Source organism: Onychostoma macrolepis, chromosome 12, assembly GCF_012432095.1.
Source record: "Onychostoma macrolepis isolate SWU-2019 chromosome 12, ASM1243209v1, whole genome shotgun sequence".
NCBI classification, from domain to species: Eukaryota; Metazoa; Chordata; class Actinopteri; order Cypriniformes; family Cyprinidae; genus Onychostoma; species Onychostoma macrolepis.
The window spans coordinates 24,903,588-24,927,983 of record NC_081166.1 but is presented as its reverse complement, the minus strand read 5'-3'; the positions used below and the strand labels follow the sequence as shown (position 1 = coordinate 24,927,983).

General features: G+C 35.4%; 2 protein-coding genes across 2 annotated transcripts; both read right to left on the bottom strand.

Moving 5' to 3' along the window:
• Window positions 1-1,390: 1,390 nt before the first annotated feature.
• On the bottom strand, window positions 1,391-10,004 carry slc16a9b (solute carrier family 16 member 9b). Its single transcript, XM_058793991.1, is given in 7 exon segments — window positions 1,391-2,914; window positions 4,545-5,180; window positions 5,183-5,380; window positions 6,583-6,678; window positions 7,593-7,736; window positions 8,363-8,582; window positions 9,192-10,004. Coding segments are annotated over 6 exon segments (1,464 nt in total). The 5' UTR covers window positions 8,568-8,582; window positions 9,192-10,004; the 3' UTR covers window positions 1,391-2,729.
• An 826-nt stretch (window positions 10,005-10,830) lies between these two features.
• On the bottom strand, window positions 10,831-23,859 carry ccdc6b (coiled-coil domain containing 6b). The gene is made up of 9 exons (XM_058793992.1): window positions 23,598-23,859; window positions 20,842-20,991; window positions 18,880-19,008; window positions 18,699-18,802; window positions 18,331-18,491; window positions 16,982-17,138; window positions 15,243-15,343; window positions 14,068-14,189; window positions 10,831-13,454 (listed from the first exon to the last, which is right to left on the bottom strand). Exons 1-9 carry the CDS (start codon window positions 23,829-23,831, stop codon window positions 13,332-13,334), a joined length of 1,281 nt encoding a protein of 426 aa, XP_058649975.1. The 5' UTR covers window positions 23,832-23,859; the 3' UTR covers window positions 10,831-13,331.
• Between the last annotated feature and the right edge of the window lie 537 nt (window positions 23,860-24,396).

The following is a 24,396-nucleotide window of genomic DNA, read 5'->3' as shown; positions in this document are numbered from 1 at the left end:
AAATTTTACTCATCAGCTGGGTTAGTCCATATTTAAACCAAAGTTGGGTTGTAACAACCCAGCATTTTTTTAGAGTGGAGAAATTATAAGTAAATGTTAGTTTAGCATCACTAGCTTATTTAAACTCTGGATGCATGCAATCTTTTATTTATTTTGGAAGAGGTTTATGGATGAAATGTTTGGCTGCCCTAAGTCGCCCTCCTCTTCCTCTGTAGATATTTTGCCAAAGTCCAGACTGCAGATGGATTTCCTCTTAGTCAGCTCTTATATGGTTTCTGACTGGCAGAAAAGCAGCCCTACCTACTTTTCGTTATAAGCTGCTCAGTAGTTAATAAGCATAAATTGTATGAAAACTATGAAAATGTATAATTAAAATTGAAACAGAATGAAAAATAATTTGAGATTTATTTTTTAAAACAGTATTGCTTATTAAATTAATAGTTTACCCAAAAATGAACATTTGCTGAAATGTACTCACCCTCAGGCTGTCTGAGATGTAGATGAGTTTGTTTCTTCATGAAAACAGAATTGAAGAAATTTAGCATTACTGTACTTCACTTACTCTCCAGTGGATCCTCTGCAGTGAATGGGTGCCGTCAGAAGGAGAGTCCAAACAGCTGACAAAAACATCACAATAATCCACAAGTAATCTTCAGTCCATCCATTCTTGTAAAGAAAAAAGCTGCATGTTTGTAATAATAATAATAACAATAAGTAGTATTAGACTACAATACTAAAAAATAAAAAAATCACTAAGATCTTTTTAATGCCAAACCAATGCTTCTAGATAAGTCCTCTATCCATAAAATTTTAATTTTTGTGTTAATTATTCCTTTAAGTAAATGTAGCCTATTTTGTTTTTACAAAATACTGATTTTATCACAATTTTGCTCTTATTACCTAAAGCACAAGCCTTAATTTATGTTTATTAGTACATTCGCAATAGCTAGCGATTCATGTTTTGAAAAGGGTTTTATGTACATTGTAATTTTGCCTTACTGTTTGTATTAAAAACTAATTTTACACCGCCTATTCACTTCATTATTCCATAGGGAAATAAATAACCTTTCAATACGATCACTATATCACTACAATCACACTGCCTTCAAGCTGGATATCCAATATTGAACCCTTATTCTTGTAATACTGTATTAATATGTAAATATAATACTGCATCATACACTCATGTGATTAACTCAGCTCTATGTAGCTCTTAAATGCATCATTGAATTTAACAATCACCATTTGCTTTTGTGACTGAATGTTATGTTATAGTGAGAAACAGACATTTTGTATTTGGAAACGTTTATGCATGTAGATGAATTTGGAAAACAGTCTAGATCTAAAAGTAAGATTATTGCTAGTAATAGCTATCACAGTAATACATACATATTGTGCTCTTGTACAACCTTTATCAAAACCCGCAGGTAAACAAACACTGGTGACTGCATAAATAGACCTCTGATTGCACTCACTATGGTTACTGTATCCATGGAGACCACAAGGCCACCTCACATCATGGCAGTCTAATGAAACCCAGTATTTAAATCTTTACAGTAAATTCTGGCTTTGCATTTTGCATCAACAGACCATGACTAGTGTGTTTCATAAAAGAGAACTGGCTACAAAATAAGCAACACATAAACATTATGCCAGTGAAACTTTAATAATAATAAAAAAAATCATACAAATGCAGATAAAACAATAAAAGAGACATAAATAATAGGTAGGATCAAAGGTCTACTACACAAAAAGGTGCCATAACCAAAAACTTTCCCGTGATGGAACGAGTGCAGACTCGTGTCTTAAAGTCCTCCATTCCACTTTTCACTGTTGAATAGTAATATAATAAAAAACTTATTTCAAGTAACAATGTCTTGCCACGGTTGAAAAAGTCAAACAAACAGAAAGCAGTACAAATACAAACGTACACAGTCTGTAGCAAAATGTGTAAAACAGTATAAGCTGGTATTTCAAGAAGTACACAAACAAAGAAATTAAAAGATAGCTAAACTGCTATAAAAATAACCTGACAGCAATTTCACAGATACATATTGCTTTATAGCATGTGGTTTTAAATCAACTACAGACTACAGTCTGTATCACAAGGAAAATCCAACATTTTTCATAACAAGGCATAGAAAACAAGGCATAAACATAAAAGCACAATTAGTCTAGTGCTGTCTGCCTGAACCTTACAAACAGCTTTTACAGACACAAATCAAATACAATAAATAAACCAACAAGTACAACACAAGACATCATCACCCGTCCAAATACTGCAGACCGTTTCTCAGATTGTGAAATCGTTACAAAAATGACATTTATTTGCAGTGTAGTGTTGTGGTGTAGTCTTCCACGTCTATACAAAAAAAAACAACAACAATACAGCCATCTCATAAAACATGAGACGTTTGAAAACATTGTTTCTCTAAGACTGATGACACATGGCACTGAGGACTCCACCATCTCCATATATTCCAATACCATCCGTACAGTAAACAAAACTAATCTAAAAGGAACCCTAGGAATTGTGTATGCAGAACCGGAGCCTCCTAAAACAAGGCCACAAATAACAAGCCTAAGGACAGTTCTTTATTCATTTGCCAGAGTTCTTCAGTGTAACGTGCTGAGTAAAAACACTGATCTGACATGTTCAGTGTAAATTACGCTAATTACAGAGTGTGGGAATTCATCTGCTGAATAGCAGTTAATCTTGTAGTTGTGCTTCAGGCAACCGTCGCCACTTTGTCATAGTCGTTAATGCATTCTGTGTCTGGCGTGCTGCTTTCATCTTGGTTGTTGTTCCTACAGCACACGGCAGCGAGGAAAAGGCCAGCTCCTCCCAGCAGCACGAAGCTCCCGCTGAAGTAGAACGCCAGGTCGTAGGAGTGCATCCAGTCGTAAATCCAGCCTGGAGACACAACAAAACAAATGCTAGAGTCACCTACTGTGTTGTGCTGGTTGTCGCTGTATCCGTACACTTGTGTCTACATATTAAGAATAAATTGAGAATGCCATTTTATTTCTAATTCAATTCAGAATTAAATGGAATGAAATTCAAACTAAATTTTCATTGCTGTGAGTGTAGTTTTTAGTAATACATTTCATTTTTTCATTACAGTTCATGTGTGAAATGTCACCTGGGTCAGTGACAAATTCGAAAGTAAAGAAAAGAATCTTTTAACAATCTAGTTTTTAAAACCTATAAAGTATAAAAACGGTTATGCAATTTCCAACAAATTTTACGTGTACCTCCAGTATTTCAAAAGATTCTGACACACAGTCAAGAGGGTCTTCAAGGGGTGATTTTTATTTATTTACTTATTTTTAATAAACTAATAAACAAACAAAAAAAAAGCCACACCATTGACCCGCCTACAGACCCTGTCATTTGTGACCCTGGACCACAAAACCAGTCATAAGGGTAAATATTTTGAAATTTAGATTTATGCATCATCTGGATAAATAAGCTTTCCATTGATGTATGGTTTGTTAGGATCGGACAATATTTGGCCGAGATACAACTATTTGAAAATCTGGAATCTGAGGGTGCAAAAAAATCTAAATATTGAGAAAATCGCCTTTAAAGTTGTCCAAATGAAGTTTTTGTCAATGCATATTACTAATCATCAATTAAGTTTTTATATATTTACGGTAGGAAATTTACAAAATATCTTCATGGAACATGATCTTTACTTAATATCCTAATGATTTTTGGCATAAAATCCATATTTTGACCCATACAATGTATTGTTGGCTATTGCTACAAATATACCTGTGCTACTCCAGAATTTCTCTCTCTCTCACACACACAGACAAATTTCTATCTATCTATATATATATATATATATATATATATATATATATATATACACACACATACATATATATATATATATATATATATATATATATATATACACATATATATGTATATAGATATTTGTTTCTGTGTGTGTGTGTGTATTACATATATAATATATTAAATAAAATGTAGTCAATTAATACAATAAATAAATTAATAAATTAAAAAAAAAATATATATATATATATATATATATATATATATATATATATTTTTTTAAATTAATTAATTACCTTTTATTTTATGGAGTGTAGTGGAAGGATCAGTGTTATTTTAGTATCATTTATATACCATTGTAGTTTTCGTTAATATTTTGAATTAGATTTTATTTTTATATTTTCATTTATTTTATTTATTTATTTTACATTTTTTTATGAATTTATTTTTAGTTAACTAATAACACTGGGGAAAACACATTATGTCCTAAAAAGGTCTAATTTATGTATAAGTCTTCTAAATAAATTCATTCTAATTCAACATCCTGTGTTTTATGTCATCACTTCAAATTAATTGATTCCTTGAAAAGAATCTGACTTTTAAATTATATATATATATTTTGCCAGCCTCTATTCTGTACTAACGAATTTGCAAACTACTGAAGTGAATTTTAAAGGCTTGCATAGCTTCTGAGCCCTAACCTAACAGATCTGAAATCAGCAACAGGTCAAAAAATTACCTGCGACTGGTGGTCCGAGCATTATACTAAATCCACCAAAGAACATCAAGATCCCATAAGCCTCAGTCAGACGATCCATTCCCACAACCTTAGTGGTCATGTAGGGTATGACAGACCAGTTTCCAGAAAAAAAGCCCAGCAGCGCTGAGATGACCTGCAGCCCAGCGTAGTTCTTGGTGACGGGGATTATGAGAAGAGCCACCCCTGATCCCAGCAGAGTAAAGGCGTATAGAAAGATGCTGTTCATCCAGCGGATGTCCATCATGACGCCCAGCAGCAGCTTCCCCCCTCCAGCAGCAATGGACATGATGGAGACCAGCGGAATGGTGCTGATGCCGCTGATCAGACCCTCGGTCTGGGCCAAATCCTCCAGGAAGAGAAGAGGAGTGTATGCTCCCAAGCAATACGCGAACAAAGACACGCACGTGGCGGAGAAGACCCTGTTCTGAAGCAGCTCTGCCATCGAGTGCAAGTATTCAGAGTACTCCTTCTGCTTCTTCTTCACGAGCCGCACCAACGCCGTGTAGCTCACGAGGCTCTTCTCATACGGTGGAGGCTCTTTCGTCTCCCCTGTGATTAGGACGTTGACGGACTGATTTTTCTTGATTGGGTCCTCCACGACAGGGGCCTTTTCAGAACCTTCTCCTCGGCCTTCTCGGCCAGCGCCGCTCTCTGTTTCAGGTAGTAGGCCGGCAGGTGCAGCGGTCTCATGAGTCCAGCACAGGCGATGATGTTTAGTGCAAAGCAGCCAATAAGCAAAAGACAGCCGTCAAGTCCAAAGAGTGCAATGAACTCATTCTGCACAGTAGCGTAGAGAAAACCTCCAATACTCGTACCTGAAAAAAAAATCAGACGGTTAAGTATTACCAATATTGGGATTGAATTGTTTTAGTTTTATGGAATACCAATGTTAAGCAAAATAAAACCGAAATTGTCCTATGGCTTAGTGTGATTTCTAAATCACAAGGGCTGCTATTTTATTGAATAAATATACGGGTGCATGTTTCAGAGTGAAGCGCAGCACTGTGTCGTTACACGTGAGCAGCTCTTTATATGCCAGTGTTTTCAGTGTCTCAGAGCGGCTCGGTTTGGAGTAAATGTTGTTCCACACAAACTCCATCTCTGCATCTACTCAAAGTTTGGGTCACTTTAACATGCATTTGGGAACATTATATACTCCAACTTCCAACTATTGTCCCATACTTGTAATAAAAAGCGCCGGTCAACAAAAGAGAAGCTTTAAGCGCCCTGTAGTCAAAATAAAAGTTTGATGGTTTTACGTTTGGGAATTAAAAAATTTGTTAATAATTAATTAATAAATATATAAATATTATATAAAGAAATGGATATAATATAAATATTCGCTTACTAATATTAATAAATATTAGTATTGAAATTTTAAAGTTGTAATGTAAAATAAAACAATTGTTAATAAACATATAATATGCAGTTAAAGGTCATTTTAATCATTATTTTATTTTGTTTTTATTTAGTCATTTTTATATTTGATATTAATAATAATTATTATTATTATTATTATCATCATCATCATTTTACAGCCATGTTGATATATATTCAAAACATTTTGGCCAAATAGTACAGCCCTACAAGCAAGTAAATTATGAACAATATATTTTCAATCACATTATAAATCACAATGACAATTTTTTATCAGAAAAATCACTATTCTTTCCTTAAATCATGCAGCCCTAATATGGCTATATGGCTTAAATATGGCATCCATTTAAATAAATAACTATATATTTATAGTCGTGCTTTTAGATCTGCATTTCAAATTAGTCATGAAAACTTAAACTCATTATTATTATTATTATTATTATTATTATTTGTTTGTTTGTTTGTTTTTTTACTTGCTTTTAAACAGTATTGGAATTCACATATGCTCCATACATGTTGCCTGTTTTTCCTTCTCATATTCAATAAAATTCATAAATAAATACATGATAAATTAAGCCCAGCATGTCCAAACTTTGGACTGGTAGTTTTTAATTTTTGACTAATCATACTGTATATTTACCTGTTGTAATGATGCCAAGAGCAAGACCGCGTCTCTTGTCAAAATACTGGCATGTGATGGTTACAGTAGCAGCATAAACAAGTCCACAGCCTAGTCCTGTACAATAAAAGTATATGAAGTTAAAGAGAAGTCAGCAAAAAGGTTCATCTGCTCATAAAATATTTATTACACTGTAAAAAGTGATAAGTTGACTTAACTTAAAAAAATTGAGGAAACCCGTTGCCTTAAAATAATTAAGTAAATAATATATATTTTTAAAAAGTTATGTGAACTTGACAATTCACGTAACTTATTTTTTTAAATTATCATTTACTTAAAAATTTTAAGGCAACGGGTTTCCTCAATTTTTTTGTCAACGTATCACTTTTTACAGTGTATAATCATATATAGCAAATATAATGAAGGTAAACAGATTTAGGAGGGAGACTATACTCATTCTAATATACCCCGCTAAACTACAAATTAAGTTAATAATAAATTTATAGTTATGTTATAGGTTTTAATATGCTGATAAATTTGCAGAACTTTTAACGTTTAGTGAATTTTGAGCAGAATTGTGAAACTACGTTTTTAGAGATCGACAGATAATCGAATTAATTTTTCCGTACTCAGTTTTGTAATTATTACATAAATGCTTGATATGTAGTTCAAGCTTGATGCTGATTAACAGGATGAGTATGAATTTATTTTGCCTTGTTATTATCATTGTTACTGCTGCTTTTGTTGTTATTAAAAACATGCTATGTTTTGTTGTTGTGATATGAAGATGAAATTGAACAAAAACGTAAAACATTAAATAAATATCAATTATGCATATTGGTTATATAAACAAATAATTGGCATTGTATTATTTTTAAAAAAACAGTATCAGTCGATCTCTAATAATTTGAGCAATCTACTGTATAATTTGTTATTCTATTATTGTCCATCAGCCACTATTTACACACAGGGGTCGCAATTACCCAATTTAGAAAAGGTAATCTTTTGAAGAGGAAATGTGAGATGCTCACCAACAACAATCCCATAGGAAAATATGAGAAACTGAACATTGGGTGCAAAAGCGCTAAGCATAAGTCCTCCGGAGACCATGACCCCACTGAAGATGGTCACAGGTCTGGCCCCGAAGTTCACAACACAGGCACTGCAGATGGGACCTGTGTGAAAGGACGAATACATCATCCTGTTAGACAATGGGAAGCTCGAAATAGAATTCAAATCAACAGCTGCTTAAAATGATCAGCAGTAAGCCGAGGCATAGAACTAGACAGATAACCAAGAGCAGATTTTGATCGACTTATGAAAAACACAGGACATGGCATCAAATGGCCTACTGACACAAACAGAAAATCATTAGCCACAATTGTACCCCTATTGATTTGACACACTGCTCTTCATTTTATAATGGTAAACAAGTTTCATAATGAAAAACAAGGTCAAGTCTTATAACAGAAATGACATGGAGGAATAAGAAATAAAAGTACATTTTACAAGAAAATACTATTTTAGTCTTTCTACTTCAAAATCTCATGGTTAATTTAATATATTTCTTTGTGAAATTTTACAAGCAATTTTTGAGTGAGAAATTTCTACACCATTTTTTGTTTGTTTGTTTGTTTTAGTGTAGTTTGAAGTTTAATTACATTCATTGTGGTCAATTGTGTTCTTGCTTAATGTTTAAAATGGTATATTTACCAGGAAAGGGGGGGGGGGGGATGCAATGGAAAGCATATGTTTATGAAGAGTAGATTTATTAGGCATAATGAATCTGTTGAAAACTTACTAGCAATGAGTCCGACCCCAGACACGAGAGAGCCGACCCACGCTGTCATGCCTTTACCGTCCTGGAAGGTGCTCAACCATTCTGGGTAAAGCACCCCCACTGACTGAGGCGAACCGTAGGCCAGGAGCTGACCCATGAACGAGGCAACCACAATGGCCCAACCCCATCCACCGTCCGGGGCTTGCTTTGTGTTCTGGGCACTCATGTTTACACTGGGTTCCTGTGGTGAAAAACAAATTTAAAGAAACAGCCTAAAAAATTTAATTATGTTATTTAATTTCTTTACATACTTTTTGCACTATGGACCATTTTTATCATTCGTTTTATGTCCTTTTTGGTGCACAGCAATCTCAGTCTCCATTCAGTTGTATGGGGGGGAACACTGCCTAACACGCAATTTTTTTTCTCTTTTGTTCATTTTGTAAGAATATGCTCTGCATTTTATTCTTAGAAGAAAGTATGCAGCATTTCTACATAACAACTAGGGCAGGATGTGAAGAACGCGCGCATGGCTCTTCGCGGAGACGCGCACGATAGCGGAGAGCGCACAACTGCAAACGTGCGCGCTCCTGAACCCTACTCAAATACTTTTTACATTTATATATTCCGCAGATATATAGTTTTTTTTTCTTTTTAGCATTACACAACTTTAAAAATGTAAACTGTCGTTGTGATTATTATCAACGAAAAAATGAATAGAAATTTAAGGAAACATAAAGACGTGTTTCATCTAAAGACATGTTTGTGAACTAAAATATCTAGCATATCACAGAATATTCCATAAAAACAAATGAACATCTCATTAAGATAAAAATCTTTTGACTCTTACCTCACCGACCGGGAAATGATGATTTCCGTGGTAAATTCAGTTCAGGATGTTGAACTGGCCCTTTGGACAATCCTGCGTTATGATTTGAAATGTCTTGTCATTGTGTCACAATGTGAAATGACCACTGTGATCTATATGAATGATTGTGGATGTGTTGAGCTGAAACATCCCGGTCTGTCCTTCATCATCGTGCGGTGTGTTCTGCACGAGCTCCGGCTTTTGTTGCCAGGCGTTTAAACCGGTTTGAAGCTGTTCTCGCTGGTCCAGCTTCACATTTCGATGCTCCTCTAACTTCCTTTTTTATGACAATGAACACAGCCTGCCTGCAGTGTCACCCAACATCTACCTTTCCCCTCCACACTTAAAAGACTTTTAGTGACTGTTGAACATTTAAACGCCATTAATCTGTATTTAAAGGTAACGTTAGCATCCTCTATGTGCAGGGGATGGGTCGTTTTCGTGCTGGGTAGTTTTCTGTGACATGGACAAAACTGCGTTTATGTCATTTGCTTAATCGGACTGCTTTTCTTTCATTTATTTTTTACTGTAAATTACATTGTAAACAGATGCCACGTGCATCTCTCTCCGCCCTTGACTGTGCGCTGCAGTTCCAGTCCAAACCGGTTGATGACAATACAGCAGTGACACGTGCTACCGGGATCATCTGCTCGCTTTCACATCTTAAAGGGACGATAGTCTACATTTTTTAAGTGAATTTAGGATGTTTGTTATTGCACCATAAAAATTTTTTGAAAAATTAAAACATTAAATGAAATTGAAATTAAGTCTGCCAAGAATTAATCACCATTATGTAGTTTCTTTCAAACATAAGATTTTCTTTCTTCCATGGAACATTAAATAATATTTTGGAGAATGTTCGTGCAGGAGCGCTTTTACATATTGAATGCGGGAACGAAAATTATGAAAGTTTGTCATGGAATAAAACTAAGTAAAATAAAAATCACAACATTGCTATTTTTTTTTTCCTCACTTCAGACTTCCTTTTCTCACAATTTTGACTTTAAAAAACCACTTTAAATTTTGTGTGGAAAAAAGACAATCATGAGAAATCAGAATAATTTCCCCCCTCAGAATCACAAGTTTATATATTTAATTCTGTTATTGTAATTCTGAGAAAAAGTCAAAAATTGTGAGATAAAAAGTTGCAATTACCTTAGGCAACTAACTGATTAAACTTAAGCATAAGTGACAAGAGTTACAAGTATTTTTATATGGTTACAAAAAAAAAAAATGCCTTAATAAAAGGTAAATATCAACTCCGTGGCCAAATATCACCACTTGTATGGAAAAGCAACAGGATGTTGTGTGAGTGAACTGTACTCTCACGCAGAGATCAAGCTATTCTCATGTAGTTTTACTCTTTACTCTCCGTTTTCTGATCACACACAAACTTTAAAATGCACATTTGAAACCATTCATCCTCATGAAAGCAGGCCCTTGAGAATCTGCCAATGGGACAGACACTCATGTTGCATGTTTAAACAGGAAAGCACTACAAAGATCGTGGGAAGAAGAAAATAAAATATCACTAGACCAAAAGCTGCCAAAAAAGGTTTCCGCACTGTACTCCCACAAAATATCTCAAATACCTTTAAGAATACACAACGTCTTGAAAATGTTATGTGAATTATGTTGAAACCTTTACTTTGCAACATGGGAAAAATAGTGAGATTGAAGTTGATGTAACAATATCATCTGTTGACAACTGACACAGTGAAGAGACGGTACATTTGCAATGCAATTCAATCAGGTCAAAGCATTTATATTTAAGGCATTTAGCAGATGCTTTTATCCAGAGTGACTTAAAAAGTGCTTTAGCTTCTTAAAGCAAAGAAATACTTGAAAAGACAGTGCATGGTCATGAGTTTTACACCAATTCGAGATCATCATCATTTTAATAACCATTACATAATATAGCATGTTCTTGCTTTACAAACGACGCAACGCACAACTTGCACCTGTTTGAAATAGACCAAAATGTGCATATTAAGGCTTTAATAGTCTGATGTGGGGAAAAGCTAACACGATGCCAGTGAGTTAAGGCTCAAAGGTGTCCCATCTGTTAATGATAGCAGTAAAATGAGCAAACATTACATTCATTTGTCAACAGTCTTAAAAACAAAAGCTGGGTGGATCCGGAAAAGACAAAAAGTAGCTCTGGTGAAACTGAAACCGGTTGAGACAGAATCGCAATACAAAAGTATTCTTTTTCTATACAAAGACACGAATAGTTACAATGACAACAGTAAAAAGGTAAATAATAAAAAAAAAAAAAAAAAAAAAAAAAAAACCCTTCCTGGTTCTTTTGCTCAAATCGAATGAATTGTGCTCTCAGAGAATACATGGTAAAGAATAAAAAATGAAAAGAAAATACATTCACACCCTGTTGTAAATATGAAAAGCACTGATGTCGTGCTGCAGCAAAACACAGTGATGTTTTTGTGAGATATTGTTCAACAACACGGCCTAGCGTCCAGCTGGTTAGTACCAGGAAATGAATAACTGGTTTACTTTAATCTGCATGAAATGATAGCTATTCACAGTAAATAAGAAGCGCTTCCTTGTGTTCAGCTGCATCTCAATTTGCGATTTATTCGGCAACTCTGACATAATCCTAAAAAGCTCACCAATGACAGGAGTCTAAGACTCACAAACACAAACTAGTGGAGGAAACGCTTCTCAAAGGGACCCCCATAAGCATTTTTTTTTTCTTTTTTGCAAATCATACAAAAGTCTATTTACACGCGCTTTAACTCACTTCCTCACACAATTGTTCAAAATAATTTTTATAACTCAGCATATTCTGAAGAAGAAGAAAAAAAAAAAAGAAGAAAAAAAAAAAAATCACAGTGGTTCCAGACACTGTTTAGCAGAAAAGAGCTGCAGGTGTGTTTGTAATAAGAAACGAGACCAACGCTCTATGCATACACACACTAGTCTTTTCTAATGCACGTCGTTTAATGTTTTAAGTGTCTGGCTGAAATATAAGAAAAGCTTTTAGAACCCACCAGGAGGATTAAAGTCTTGCGGATGCCAACAAAGCATTGCATCTGCAGCAGCCACAAAACACTAAGTCATCTACCGCAGAGTGTTCTCATGTGAACGCTGCAAAAAAAAAAGTCACTTACTAGGGTGACATTTCACTCCAAAATTACCTGTTTTTTTTGTTCCCCAATACAATGATATAATTTGTAAGGAAAGTGTGCTCATCATTAAAATAAAGCCACAGTGTAAGAAAAATTTGTTGCTCTGAAATCCAAATATATTTCTAAATAAATGTTAATATTTTAGCTCTAGACAGTTGAGCACATTCCAAATCAGATTTTTTTAAATTGCATTATAATAATAGGAATTGGTCCTACAAAAGGCCTAATTTTCATTATTCAAAACATATTTATATCCCCCCCCCCACCACTGTGATTTTAAGATGAAATATGACTTCTTTGGGAGACTTTATTACTAATGCAAAGCATTTTGCTGTCTTGCTTTCAAAATGTGATTATAAGGAAACAACCAAAAGCATACTGCTGCATATGCAGGCTGACTCTTTTTTCTCACTTTCTGAGACACTTGCTTGTGAATTATTAACCAAGAATTCAAAAAGTGATATTGGGCCGCAGTTTAATCCTTAAAAGGCCATTAGCTGCTTTGACCACGATTCCATTTGGAGTACAGGAGCACCCCTGTGGCTTTCTGCAATGTCCTGCTGGTCCACTCTGGTTGACACTTTTAAAGTGTCTGAACACTGCAAAAATATTCAACTACGAAAAATATGACCACATCATTTCCTAAGTAGTATTTTTTATCCATCTACAACCAAGCAATGGTTGCTAAAGGCGTAGATCGCTTGACACACACTGATGCCAAAGCAATAAGTGCTTGCTAAAACAGTGCTATACACTGAAGAGGTGTTTATTCCCTCTGAGCTGGGAATGCCTGCACCTCACACACCATCTTAAGTGGACGCAATCAACGCTTCCAAACACAGAACTATGAACACAACACAGATTAATGGTTTCAGTGCGAGATGAAGACGACATTGAGGATTGTTAAGCCTTTGGCTTGAGAGATGTTACAGTGAAGCAGCTCTGTTTCGAGTCCCTGTGATGGCTCACTGATCTATGGCTGCAAGGTGGGCGGAGGGGGAGGCGGGGGGTGGACACCACCCTGCGTGTTAGGGGAAGGAGGGGGTGTAGGCCGCTTGAATTTGTCTGGACTGTTGCTTCTCCTTGGGGAGGGTCTCTGTGGGGGGAGAAAAATAATCTATAATCTGTCATGGGATATGACAAATGTGATGTCTAGAACCACTATGTTTTTCCATTGATAATGTCCTCACTGAGTTCTGGCAGCTACATTTTTTAAATGTTTTTAAATGCTATTATGCTCAGTGTTGGGAAGGTTACTTTGGAAATGTAATATGTTATATGCATGTCAACCTGTTGTTGGGGACTCCCAAAACTAAAATATGAACCTTTCATAACCAAGATTGGGACATCAATGTTAATCAAACAACAAAATGCAAAGCGAAAATCACTCACAGCTCTTAATCTGAATAAAGTTTTATTAATAGATTTCTAAAAAATTTAAGCACTGTTTATTTAATTTGTATCTTTGTGTTATTGTAACGGTCAGTTATATATAAACAGTATAATAAAGAGTACCGATAAGAATACTGTTAAAAGTACCAGATCGATCTGTCTTAGATACATAAACAGCTGTTTGTTCAAATTAAAACATTTAACTGCTAATTTTTCTTAGTGTGATGTTAGTTTTTATGTTAATGCTTTGTGTGAATGTACACAGAGAGAGAGAGAGAGAGACAGCAGACAGTGATGATGGTGCAGAAGGAACTCACCGCAATGCCGTGAGAGGCTCCTACGTGGACATGCAGGCCGGGTGTGTTGTAGTAGGACATGCCTGCTCTGGTCAGTGTAGTTGGCGGGGTGAAGCCCACTGTGTGACTCGCATATGACAACCCTGCAGAACAGAGCATGCGTAGAAGGTCAGCGAGGCTTCAGCAAATTCCTTGAGGTGCATTACATGCAGCATTAATATACCGATTGCCATTTCTCATTCAACAACAATCAATAGGGAGTTTCGTGAGAATAGAAGTTCAAGTCATTCATCTCCTTTGTGTCAAATCAGTGAGTTAACTAAATATTAACATTAGTGAATAAATCATTTAGACCAGTTTTGCTATTTTAATTAATCTATTGAAAAGATCTGCTCTAAAAGAAAATTCATAGATATCAAATGAATATACATTCCATATATGAATAACAACATAGCCTTGTAAGAAGAATTGACCAACATTTATCAAACAACTTCAGTAGACTAGTAATATAATAAAACAAGAGTCATACGAAGCCCTTTTATGATACTTTTATTGATGCTTTTTGTAACTTTGGAGCTTCGCAGATCCAGTCCTCTTTCACTTTCATTATGTTGAAAAGTGCAGCCAGGATATGATTTCAGAATTCATCTTTTCTGTCTCAAAGACGTTCCACGGGTTTAGAACGACAGGAGTAAATGATGACTGCATTTCCAATTTGGAGTGAACAAATACTTTAATAAAATATTTATAGTATTTTCCCTAAAAATCTTCCTGCTATCTTAGATAGGCATTTTAATTGAAGGATAAATACTTAGATTTCAGACAAAATTAGATTTTTGTTGTAGCTGCCTATTATTAAGCCAAATGCTTGTTTAATCATCGGCGCACACATAATGTAAAAAAACCTGCCTAGACGGGCTTTCCGCTTCTAAAGGAATCTTCTAAGTCTTCTATAGTACTATGTGCTTGGGGATTTATTGTGTTGAGTGCTTAAATTAATTTGAGTGTTCTGCTCTGCCAAGGAATGTTGCCCAGACCTACTCCTGACTCGGAATCAGTTTATAAAGTTTTTACTAAATTTACTATTACAATAGAAACTGTGGCCCATACACTAAAGCAATTTTCAATAGCAAATAAAATGATCAAGTGAATGAGGAAATGTACATAAAATATTTTAGCAAGTAAACCTGGTGTACCTGGTGAGATGGGTCTGCTGGAGGACGGGGAGGGGCTGTAGGGAATGGGGCTGGATACGGTACGGGGACGTAGGCCTTGAGCGGACATCTCATTGAAGTACCTGCATAACAATAGATGGAGGTTAGAATAGAGCATCTAATTGAAGCAGTAGGAGTTACACAGGCAAAATGTTCTGGGATTTTATCCAAAATTAAAATGATACTATACTTTGTCGAGTGTGTTTTTGTGCTGGTACATTGACTGGTTAGGCCTGTTGTGGCCAGTTCATTCCCAAAGCTTTGCACATTTTTCATACTGTTTCAGTTCACAGTTGTGTGAGAAACTTCATTACAGAACATTATTTGCCAAATGATTACCAGGGCATTTTTGTAACCTTATTAGATGTATGCATCTTTTGTCAAATTACTACATTTAATCATTAAATTCAATCTGAATAATAAGACACTTTAGGCTGTTTCCAGAGCTGTAATCTGAACATGTAATCTTGATTACGTAATCACATTCCAAAAATTAAGTACTTGTAATTAGATTAAATTACATTTTAAAATACCTGTAATCAGACTACAGTTATAATTTTATGGATTACATATTATTTATGCAATAGCAATAAATTATATGTTATTTATTGACTCACCCAACTCTGTAGGTTAACCATGTATTTCTGTCTTGGGAAGGCTTTTGTCTAACACATTAAAATCCACATATTTACAAAATTTTTGTCATCTGATTATCTTTCGCCTAATATATTTACATGAAGTACAACTGATATTCCAAAATAAATTAAAAGTATTACATTTGCATGTTCATTGATTTTGGTCACATGACATGCACGTAAACAAATAAAATAGTTCATTTTCATAGTAAGTTTTTTATTTTGATTGATTTTAAAATTATTTATTTTAATTTAACCTTTTTATGATTTAATCAATTATTAGCTTTTCATGAAAACCCCTGCAGTTCCTACACAAAGCCCAGTTTGGGAAACCTTGACGTAATGTAATTTTAAATGCACTTCATGTTGTTAATAATAACAAATGGAATATGTTTTCTTACTCTTTGTATTTTCATGTTAATATGGAACAAGATTATCCTATTTAAATCAATGTGATAAACGAGTTAGGTCAAAAGTAAGAGTAGTCTGATTATATTACCTAAAATGTGTAATGTAATGGATTATGATACTAACAACAATTTGTGTTATGTAATTTGGAATCAGTAACAGATTACAATTTGTAAGTAATCTACCCAGCTCTGGCTGTTGCCAACGAAATGAAATCAGTATCAACAAAATGCTTTTTTGCAACGTACTAGTTACACAGAAGCTGCACCTAAAAAAACATTTAGTTATATTTACACTGCAAATAGAATTGCATAAATACCAGATTAATGTTTTAAAAAAATAACACTTTGAATACGGAAATAAGACTTTTTTTTTTTTTAATTATACTTAAAATATGAAACTAAAATTGTCTTTGCGAATAAATACATTCTACTAAGCTACATCATGCATTTTTTGTTGTTGAGTGACATACTCCATAATGTCAGTTTCCAAACAGCACTTATGATATTATCATAGGCTAGTGGTTCTCAGTCACATTCCTGAAGCCCATGCAACACTGCACATTTTGCATGTTTCCTTTGACACACTCATGTCAGGTCTTGGAGTCTCTACTAATGAGTTAAATTAGGTGTGATTGATTAGGCGACTTACAAAATGTGCAGTGTTTTGGGGGAGTACCTCTCATCGTCCATCTCCAAGCTGGACTCGCTCTCAGAGAGCTGCCGGCACAGCGCCTCCCTGCGCTCCACCTCCCTCTGGAGCTTCCTCTGCAGCCGGATGTTCTCCTCCCGCATGTGGCGCTCTTCCTCTATGTACTGAGCCCTCTTCTCTGTATCTGTACACACACACACACACTGCAATGAGCAGAGCTTAACTTTATGGTGAAGTCATACGGTAACAGTGCATTTGTTCATATGCACAACCATGAGACCAAATGAGGTCAACATAATAAAAAGCATGTGATTGTCAGAAAGTTTTGGACCAGTTGATGGAAATATCACTTGCCGCATCAGAACATGTGCTGTTACAAAAATCTAAACAGCATTATTTTAGTATCACGGAAAACTATTATAGTTTTTATTAATATTCTAAATGAGGTTTTATTTTTATATTTTACATTTTTATTTTAATTTAGGTTTTAGTAATTTTGTGTTTGTCATATTTATTTATTTGTTTTTTTTTCTTTTATTAATCGCTACATAGTTTTTGTAATTTTTTATTTCCGCTTTAGATATTATAGTACATCAAATTAAACTAAATGAAAATAAATCCTGCTTGCTGAAATAAATAAATAAATATTATACACACACACGCATATATATTATCAGCTAGGAGGATTTATCATTTGGTTTAATTTGATGTGTGTGTGTGTGTGTGTGTGTGTGTGTGTGTGTATATATATATATATATATATATAAATAAAACATATACACATATACAAATTAAAATGTATATATAAAAAACCACTTGTTTATATTTATGTTCATTGTTTGTTTTAGTTAACTATAATAAACCGACGAGGTTTTGATGAAACAGAGAAAATGTTTTGTGATAGCATATCAACATAACTTATGACACCTTCACCTCTTCACAAGTCCACACTAAATAACACTGATTCAATGAAACACCACTTTGGTGATGTAATGATGCCTGGACTGTTGCAGAGAAGACTAAGATTATATGAACTATAAAAATAAAGTGGACACCATATGGCATCACAAAAGCCCAGTTGTTGTTGTTCTTGTCAGTGTATGTACTGCCATCTAGTGGTCATAAAATTTTATACCATTAAAAAAAAACACCTAGCTATATTTTGATCATCAGATGAAAAGGAAAGTTGTTTCAGGGGCAGCACAAGTTATTACATTTGGATAAGAAATGACAGACAAAAGTTTTCTTTGCAGAATATTCGTGAAAGAATAGATATGATGAATGAGTGCTACACTGGTTGTCGAAATAAATAGGGCAAGTTTTTATTTTATATTGTTAAAGGATCAAGAGTAAATGGAATGTAGTCCAGTACTTACGCTGTAGCTCTGCAGTGCGGAGGTTCTTCTTCAGCCGCTCCACCTCACTCTTGAGGGATCGGATGTATCGCATCATATTCTCAGGTGAGTCGATCTCCATGGAGATGTCTCTGGGGGACGGCGGAGCAGAGACAGGCTGGTCAAGCTTCTCCTGAAGAATCCTGCAGGGTTGGAACAAAACAGATCTGTAAATGTCTTTCATCAGGAAAGCAAGCATACAGATATAGCTGACCTATAAAACACATAAGCAGGTGCTCAGCACATGTAGGGCACTTTAAATATTCAAAGAGGCATCACTACTTTCTCAGTTACAAGGCAGTGTTTATATTTGAGAAGTGAGCCGCTACAGACAACAGAACTGCACTGGCCTTTTTTCTGCTTCCAGTTTGTCCATGCGTTTCCACAGCCGATTCACAAGAGCTTCTTGTTCTTGCTCTAAGGTGTTTTCCAAGTCAATCTTTTCACGTCTAAGCTAAAAGAACACAAAAGAGTTCAAATATATGCAAAGATTTTTTTTTCATCTCACTGCACGAGGTTTGAAGGAGTTACCTGTTCTAAGGTGAGTTGTTTGGAGATCGTGTCGTTCTCCAGCTTTTTGATCTTCTTCATCAGTTTGTTGATTTGAAACTCCTGCTCCTGTTCTAAGTGTTGCTCCAGTTCGGCTTTCTCGTGTTGTAACTGAGTAAGAAATGGAGAAAATGGATTTCAAATTGATACAACTATGAAAATATTGTGTGCCAGACTGAAGCTGCTCAAGCCACATATTTGAAGAATTTCCGCCAGAAAAGAGGCTGTTTTTGCATAGTTTGCGCTTGCTGTTTTAAAATCATTGCAAAACCCAGCAAACTCACAGCTCCAGTAGTAATGAAAAGATTTATACTGAACTCTTCATGGGAACCCACATTGGACCAGCAGTTTGGAAAATGGATGGATGATTCAGCTGCAGGCGCCGCCATCTGGTGATACGCGGGAATTTATTCGGCACGACCCTCACAGTGCATTATGGCTATTCTCTAGCCACTGAGTGAACATCAGTTGTTATTGTGGTGCATTATGGGATTGAATGAGCGCACTCGATAACGTCCACTACTATGAATGGTTGTCCTCTCCAATAGTGCCCTATTTAAGGGTATATGGGGCAATTTCGAACACAGCCATAGTATTTTTTTCTACATAGTGTATTATCAGCTCTTTACAACATTGATAATAATAACAAATGTTTCTTGAGCTCCAAATCAGCATATCAGAATGATTTCTGAGGGATCATGTGATACTGAAGATTGGAGCAGATATCATGAAAATCATTTGGTTCCAGTAATTTTCTTTTCTTTTTTTTAATTAAACCGTTTTACGATTTCCGGTTATAGCTGGGATTTGTTGAGTCTGAGTGCTTACAGCTGCATTTCCAACAAACTGCAACCCATGACTCAACATTTTCCCAACTGAGAGGAAATACGAAAAACCACAGGTGACCATATGCTTCTCTGAAGCTCTCTCTTCCCTACTCCATCTCTGGCTCTTTCTCTCATGTTCCACAAGAAATCGAGAACAAACAGAACTCCCCTGCCTCTTTAAGCTATAAGAAGTTCCTTAAAGACGGCACTGCTAAAGCAGTTCCCCTAATATGAATGAATCACTGCCTCAAAGTCAGATAAACCTCAACAGTGTGGTGGAACTGGGAGGCTTTTTGAGGAAGCTTTGTCCTTGAAAGGTGAGTTTAGAAACTGCAATCTATCGCTCTTAACAAGGTTGTGTGTATGTTTAAATGATCCCAGAAAACTTGGTCAAGGCTGCTTACAGAGCAGACCTTGAACAACAACATTTCCTGTACTGCCCCTCAGTGACTTATCACTAGAACTTTGAACACAAAGGTGGAAATATCTTCTTTTACTGTACCATGTGCTCTACATTTGCTATTCAATATGTGCTCTTGAGCAACACTCAATGCTCTGGTACAAGCGTCAATCTTAAAGGGGGTCATCGGATGCAAAATTCACTTTTACAAGCTGTTTGAACATAAATGTGTGTTGGAAGTGTGTGTACACAATCCATCCTATAATGATAAAAATCCACCCAGTGGTTTCTTTAAAATCCCCTTTCTCAAATCAGGCTGTTCTAAGATTCCTGTCAGAATGACGTAGTTCTGCACAGGCCCCTCCCACGATTGTTGATTGACAAGGCCGTCTTACCTTAGACCCGCCCTTTTCAGACTGAAGTTTGTCACCCCACGGAATAGAGGGGCAGGGTCAGCAGAGCTCATTAGCATTTAAAGCGACATGGACTAAAAAAACAGCTTGCTGAAAACAGAGCTGATTTTGACAGGGTAAAAAAGGTGTGTTTTACACTACCATTGAGAACTTTAACCAAAGTATGTTATAGACTTTTCATTAAGACCCTAAAGAATCATATCAACATCCGATGACCCCTTTAAACTATGTTAGCACACATCCTTTAGTGCAGACCAAAGAGAACAAATCCAATTCACATCCCGGATAACAGTTGAGCACTTACTTGCATAAGTTTTCTCGAGAGCTCATTGGTGAGGAACTCCTCTTCCTTCTCATAGTTGACCGCTAGTGTTTCTTTCTCTTTCTGCAGGGCCTGAATCTTCTTGAAAAGGGTGTTACTGATGAACTCTTCTTCTTGTTCTGCTCTCGCTTGCTAAAAAAAAAAAAAAAAAGATTAGAAAGAAGAACAATGTTAGTCTACATCTGCTGAAAATATATCAGTAGCAGGTAATAGTTGTGTTTCATTAACCCTATATTGTTGACTCTGAGCAACAAACGCATTTCATCACTTGTATGCGTATATAATCGTAATGTATGGTTTAAAGTTAAAACACCTCAATGATGCATTTGTTTCTTAAGATATTAATTGATGGACTGGAGTCGTGTGGATTACTTTTGGATTATTGTGATGTTTTTATCAGCTGTTTGGCTGACGGCACCCATTCACTGCAGGGCAAGTGATGCAAGTAATGCTAAATTCCTCCAAATCTGATGAAGAAAGAAACTCATGTATATTTTGGATGGCCTGCGGGTGAGTACATTTTCAGCAAATTCTCCTTTTTGAGTGAACTATTCCTGCTGTGGTGAATGGTGATCATTTCGGGGTTTTTTTTCTCATACTGTATTTTTGGATATTTCTTGCTCTCTGAGAGTTGCCACTCTAAATTTCACTGTACCTTGTGTATGGCATTGTGCGATGTGTAGACAAGGATGCACATTTTTGCACAAGAACTTTTACCAGAAAAGCATGTGACTATGTGACAGAAGAGTTCATAGTGTCATATTGTACTGCAACTGGGTGAATCATAAAGTGACACCGTGTAGATATTTCACAACCAGTACAAAATCAGTTTGACTGCATTTGACTGCTTAAGCATATAAAGCTTACTACTATTTAATGCTGAACTAAAGCCCTACAAGCATGACATTTGTTTCTAAATGCAGCTGCGACAATTTAAAGAATTGTTGGAGGCAGCAAAACATCATGAACGAGGATATACAGACAAGCCAAGTTCATCTAGCTTGTATAGAGACCAATCTGCAACGCACTCTAAAACCAATGTGCATGACATATAAGGAACTGAAAGTCTAACAGAAAAGATGTTATTTCTACATATAGGTGCTATTAAGAAGCCATCTGCAGACCCTGAGAGAATAAGAAGTGCTTGATGAAGAAGAACTCTATGCAGAAAACAATGATACAATTATCAAGCCAGGAACCAGCTGCTTTCTCACTTTTGAGTGTACACATAAACACATTCTGACAACACACAAGAACAACTGTCAGATGATCATCCAATATTAACTAGCAACCAAAACAACAGTGCTTTACAGTACTGAAGCACCAGTACGTCATCGTTATTTCATGCTCACATAAATCAATCCCATCATTCAGATGTGATGATTTGCATTAAGCTAGATTTGTTTAACCCTACAGTATAGTATCATATTTGATACATGAATTTCTAAGGCTCTAAATTATCAACATGAACAAAACTTCAACGATCATCCCTTCTGCTCTCAATCTATTAAAAGTATTTTGCTGTAAAGTTTTTAATAATTTTATACAATAAATGTAAGAATAACTTTCATATATTTCAAGACAAACATTTACTAACAACCCAGATGTTACTATCCAGACATCCTTATTAGATAAATCAGGTTAAAATGACACATCACACTCATCTCTCAATCATCATTGCATTGGAGTGCAATGTAAGTTTTAAAATTAAGCATTTAAATATCATCTTAATAAGACCTTATTTGAAGATATAGATTGACAAATGACATTTATGCATTTTATGTTAGTAGTCTGCTGTACTGTTATAAACATCTTAATGGTCTAAATTACAAGGTATCAGAATTTCATCTTACTTTTTGTCCATAAAAATAAAAGCAATATCACCAAATTGAATATTTTTGCTTAGTTTGGGCCTCTGAATAAAATTACAGCATTGTTTTCTTCCTAAAGCTCCACATTCATATTATATGAGGCATAAAATGCTGATATATCAGATATGATACAAAATATTAAACACCTATGAAACTTTTTTATAAATGTTTTGACTAAAAGTTCAATAAACTGAAAAAAAAAATTGTAATATTTAATTTAACATTTTTTTTACAGGTTACACTATAATATACTATCACATCAAACTAGCTGCTAAGAGGCCAGATGACTCATAACGAACCCGCAGAATAATCACTAACTAACCAAAGCTAGTCAATATTGTGTGTTAATATATTATAGGAGTTATAACGATCGTGCTCCCATTGGCACATGCTACTGTACTTAAGTTACGTTGACCACGTTTTCATGAATCTTGAATTTTAAACAAGATACTGATTTAGTTTACTCAATTAAGTAAGTAACGTTATACTGTATCAAAGCGAGGCTGATATTACCAGAGTAAATTAATTTTATCCCAAATTAACTTCTTATTGTGCTGCTAGCTCATGCTAGGATTAATATTTCACTGACAGTTTCTTAGACTCGAAACACAACCAAGGGGGACTAAAAGGTGCTTGTTTAGTGCGTTAAATTATTATTATTATTTTTAATTAAGACATAAGGGAAAATTTGAGACAATAAAAGCTAATCATTAGCACATTAGCTTCAGTGAACCTAAAATGTACCGTAACAGCTACTGTAAATAAGTTTAATAACACCTGAAATGCTTGAACTCATTATTAGTGTTAGCTTTCATGCGCATCCAGGTAAATAAGTACTAATTGTCAAAACATTTGTGAATGACTCACTATGGTGACACTGGCTTTGCGCAAGTCTCTATTCTCCTCCTGCAGAGCTTTACACTTCAGTTTAAACGTCTCGAGCTCGATCTTCAGCACTTTATTCTCTTGCTGTAAAGAAGCCAGGCGGTTCGTCAACTCCTCAAGACGGAACGAAGAGATAAGGATGGAGGAGGAAGAGGATGAGGAGCACTGAGGGGTGGCTCCGTCCGTGTCGCTCTCACTCGCGCTATCCGCCATCATTGAGCATCAGTGTGAGTCAATGAAGGAATGAGGAATGAAATACTGCTGTAGGATGGGAGTCGCTACAGCGACCTCTAGTGATTCGATTCATTTGAGCGAATCGGTTCGTTCAAACGGTTCGCTCTGGAAATGGGCGGGGCTTAGAGCTGATTAAAGTCTTTACTGTATGTTTAGAATTCAAGGTAACATTATAAAGGTGTAAATTATTGCTTACAGGTTAGCTTAAACCGCAATCATGTGGTAGCTGTTAATTTTCTCAGCGCTGAAATGGTTGAGCCTGCCAAAGAAAGCTGGACACCAGGGTCTGTTTTCGGTATGTTTGACAGTTATAAAATTCATATAGAAATAAGTTAGGTGAACTCAACCGAATGCAGCTATGCTAACCTTACATGTTCAGCTAGGTAACATGGGTTAGTTCATCCAAAATGTATATCATTCACTCTCATCGTGTTCCAAACCCATAAGATTTGTTTATCTTTGGAGAACAAGTTGTTTTTAATATTCTCTCATCATTTTTGTGCTTACATTTAATGTCCATGCAACCAAAAAGTCCAAGCCTCAAAAA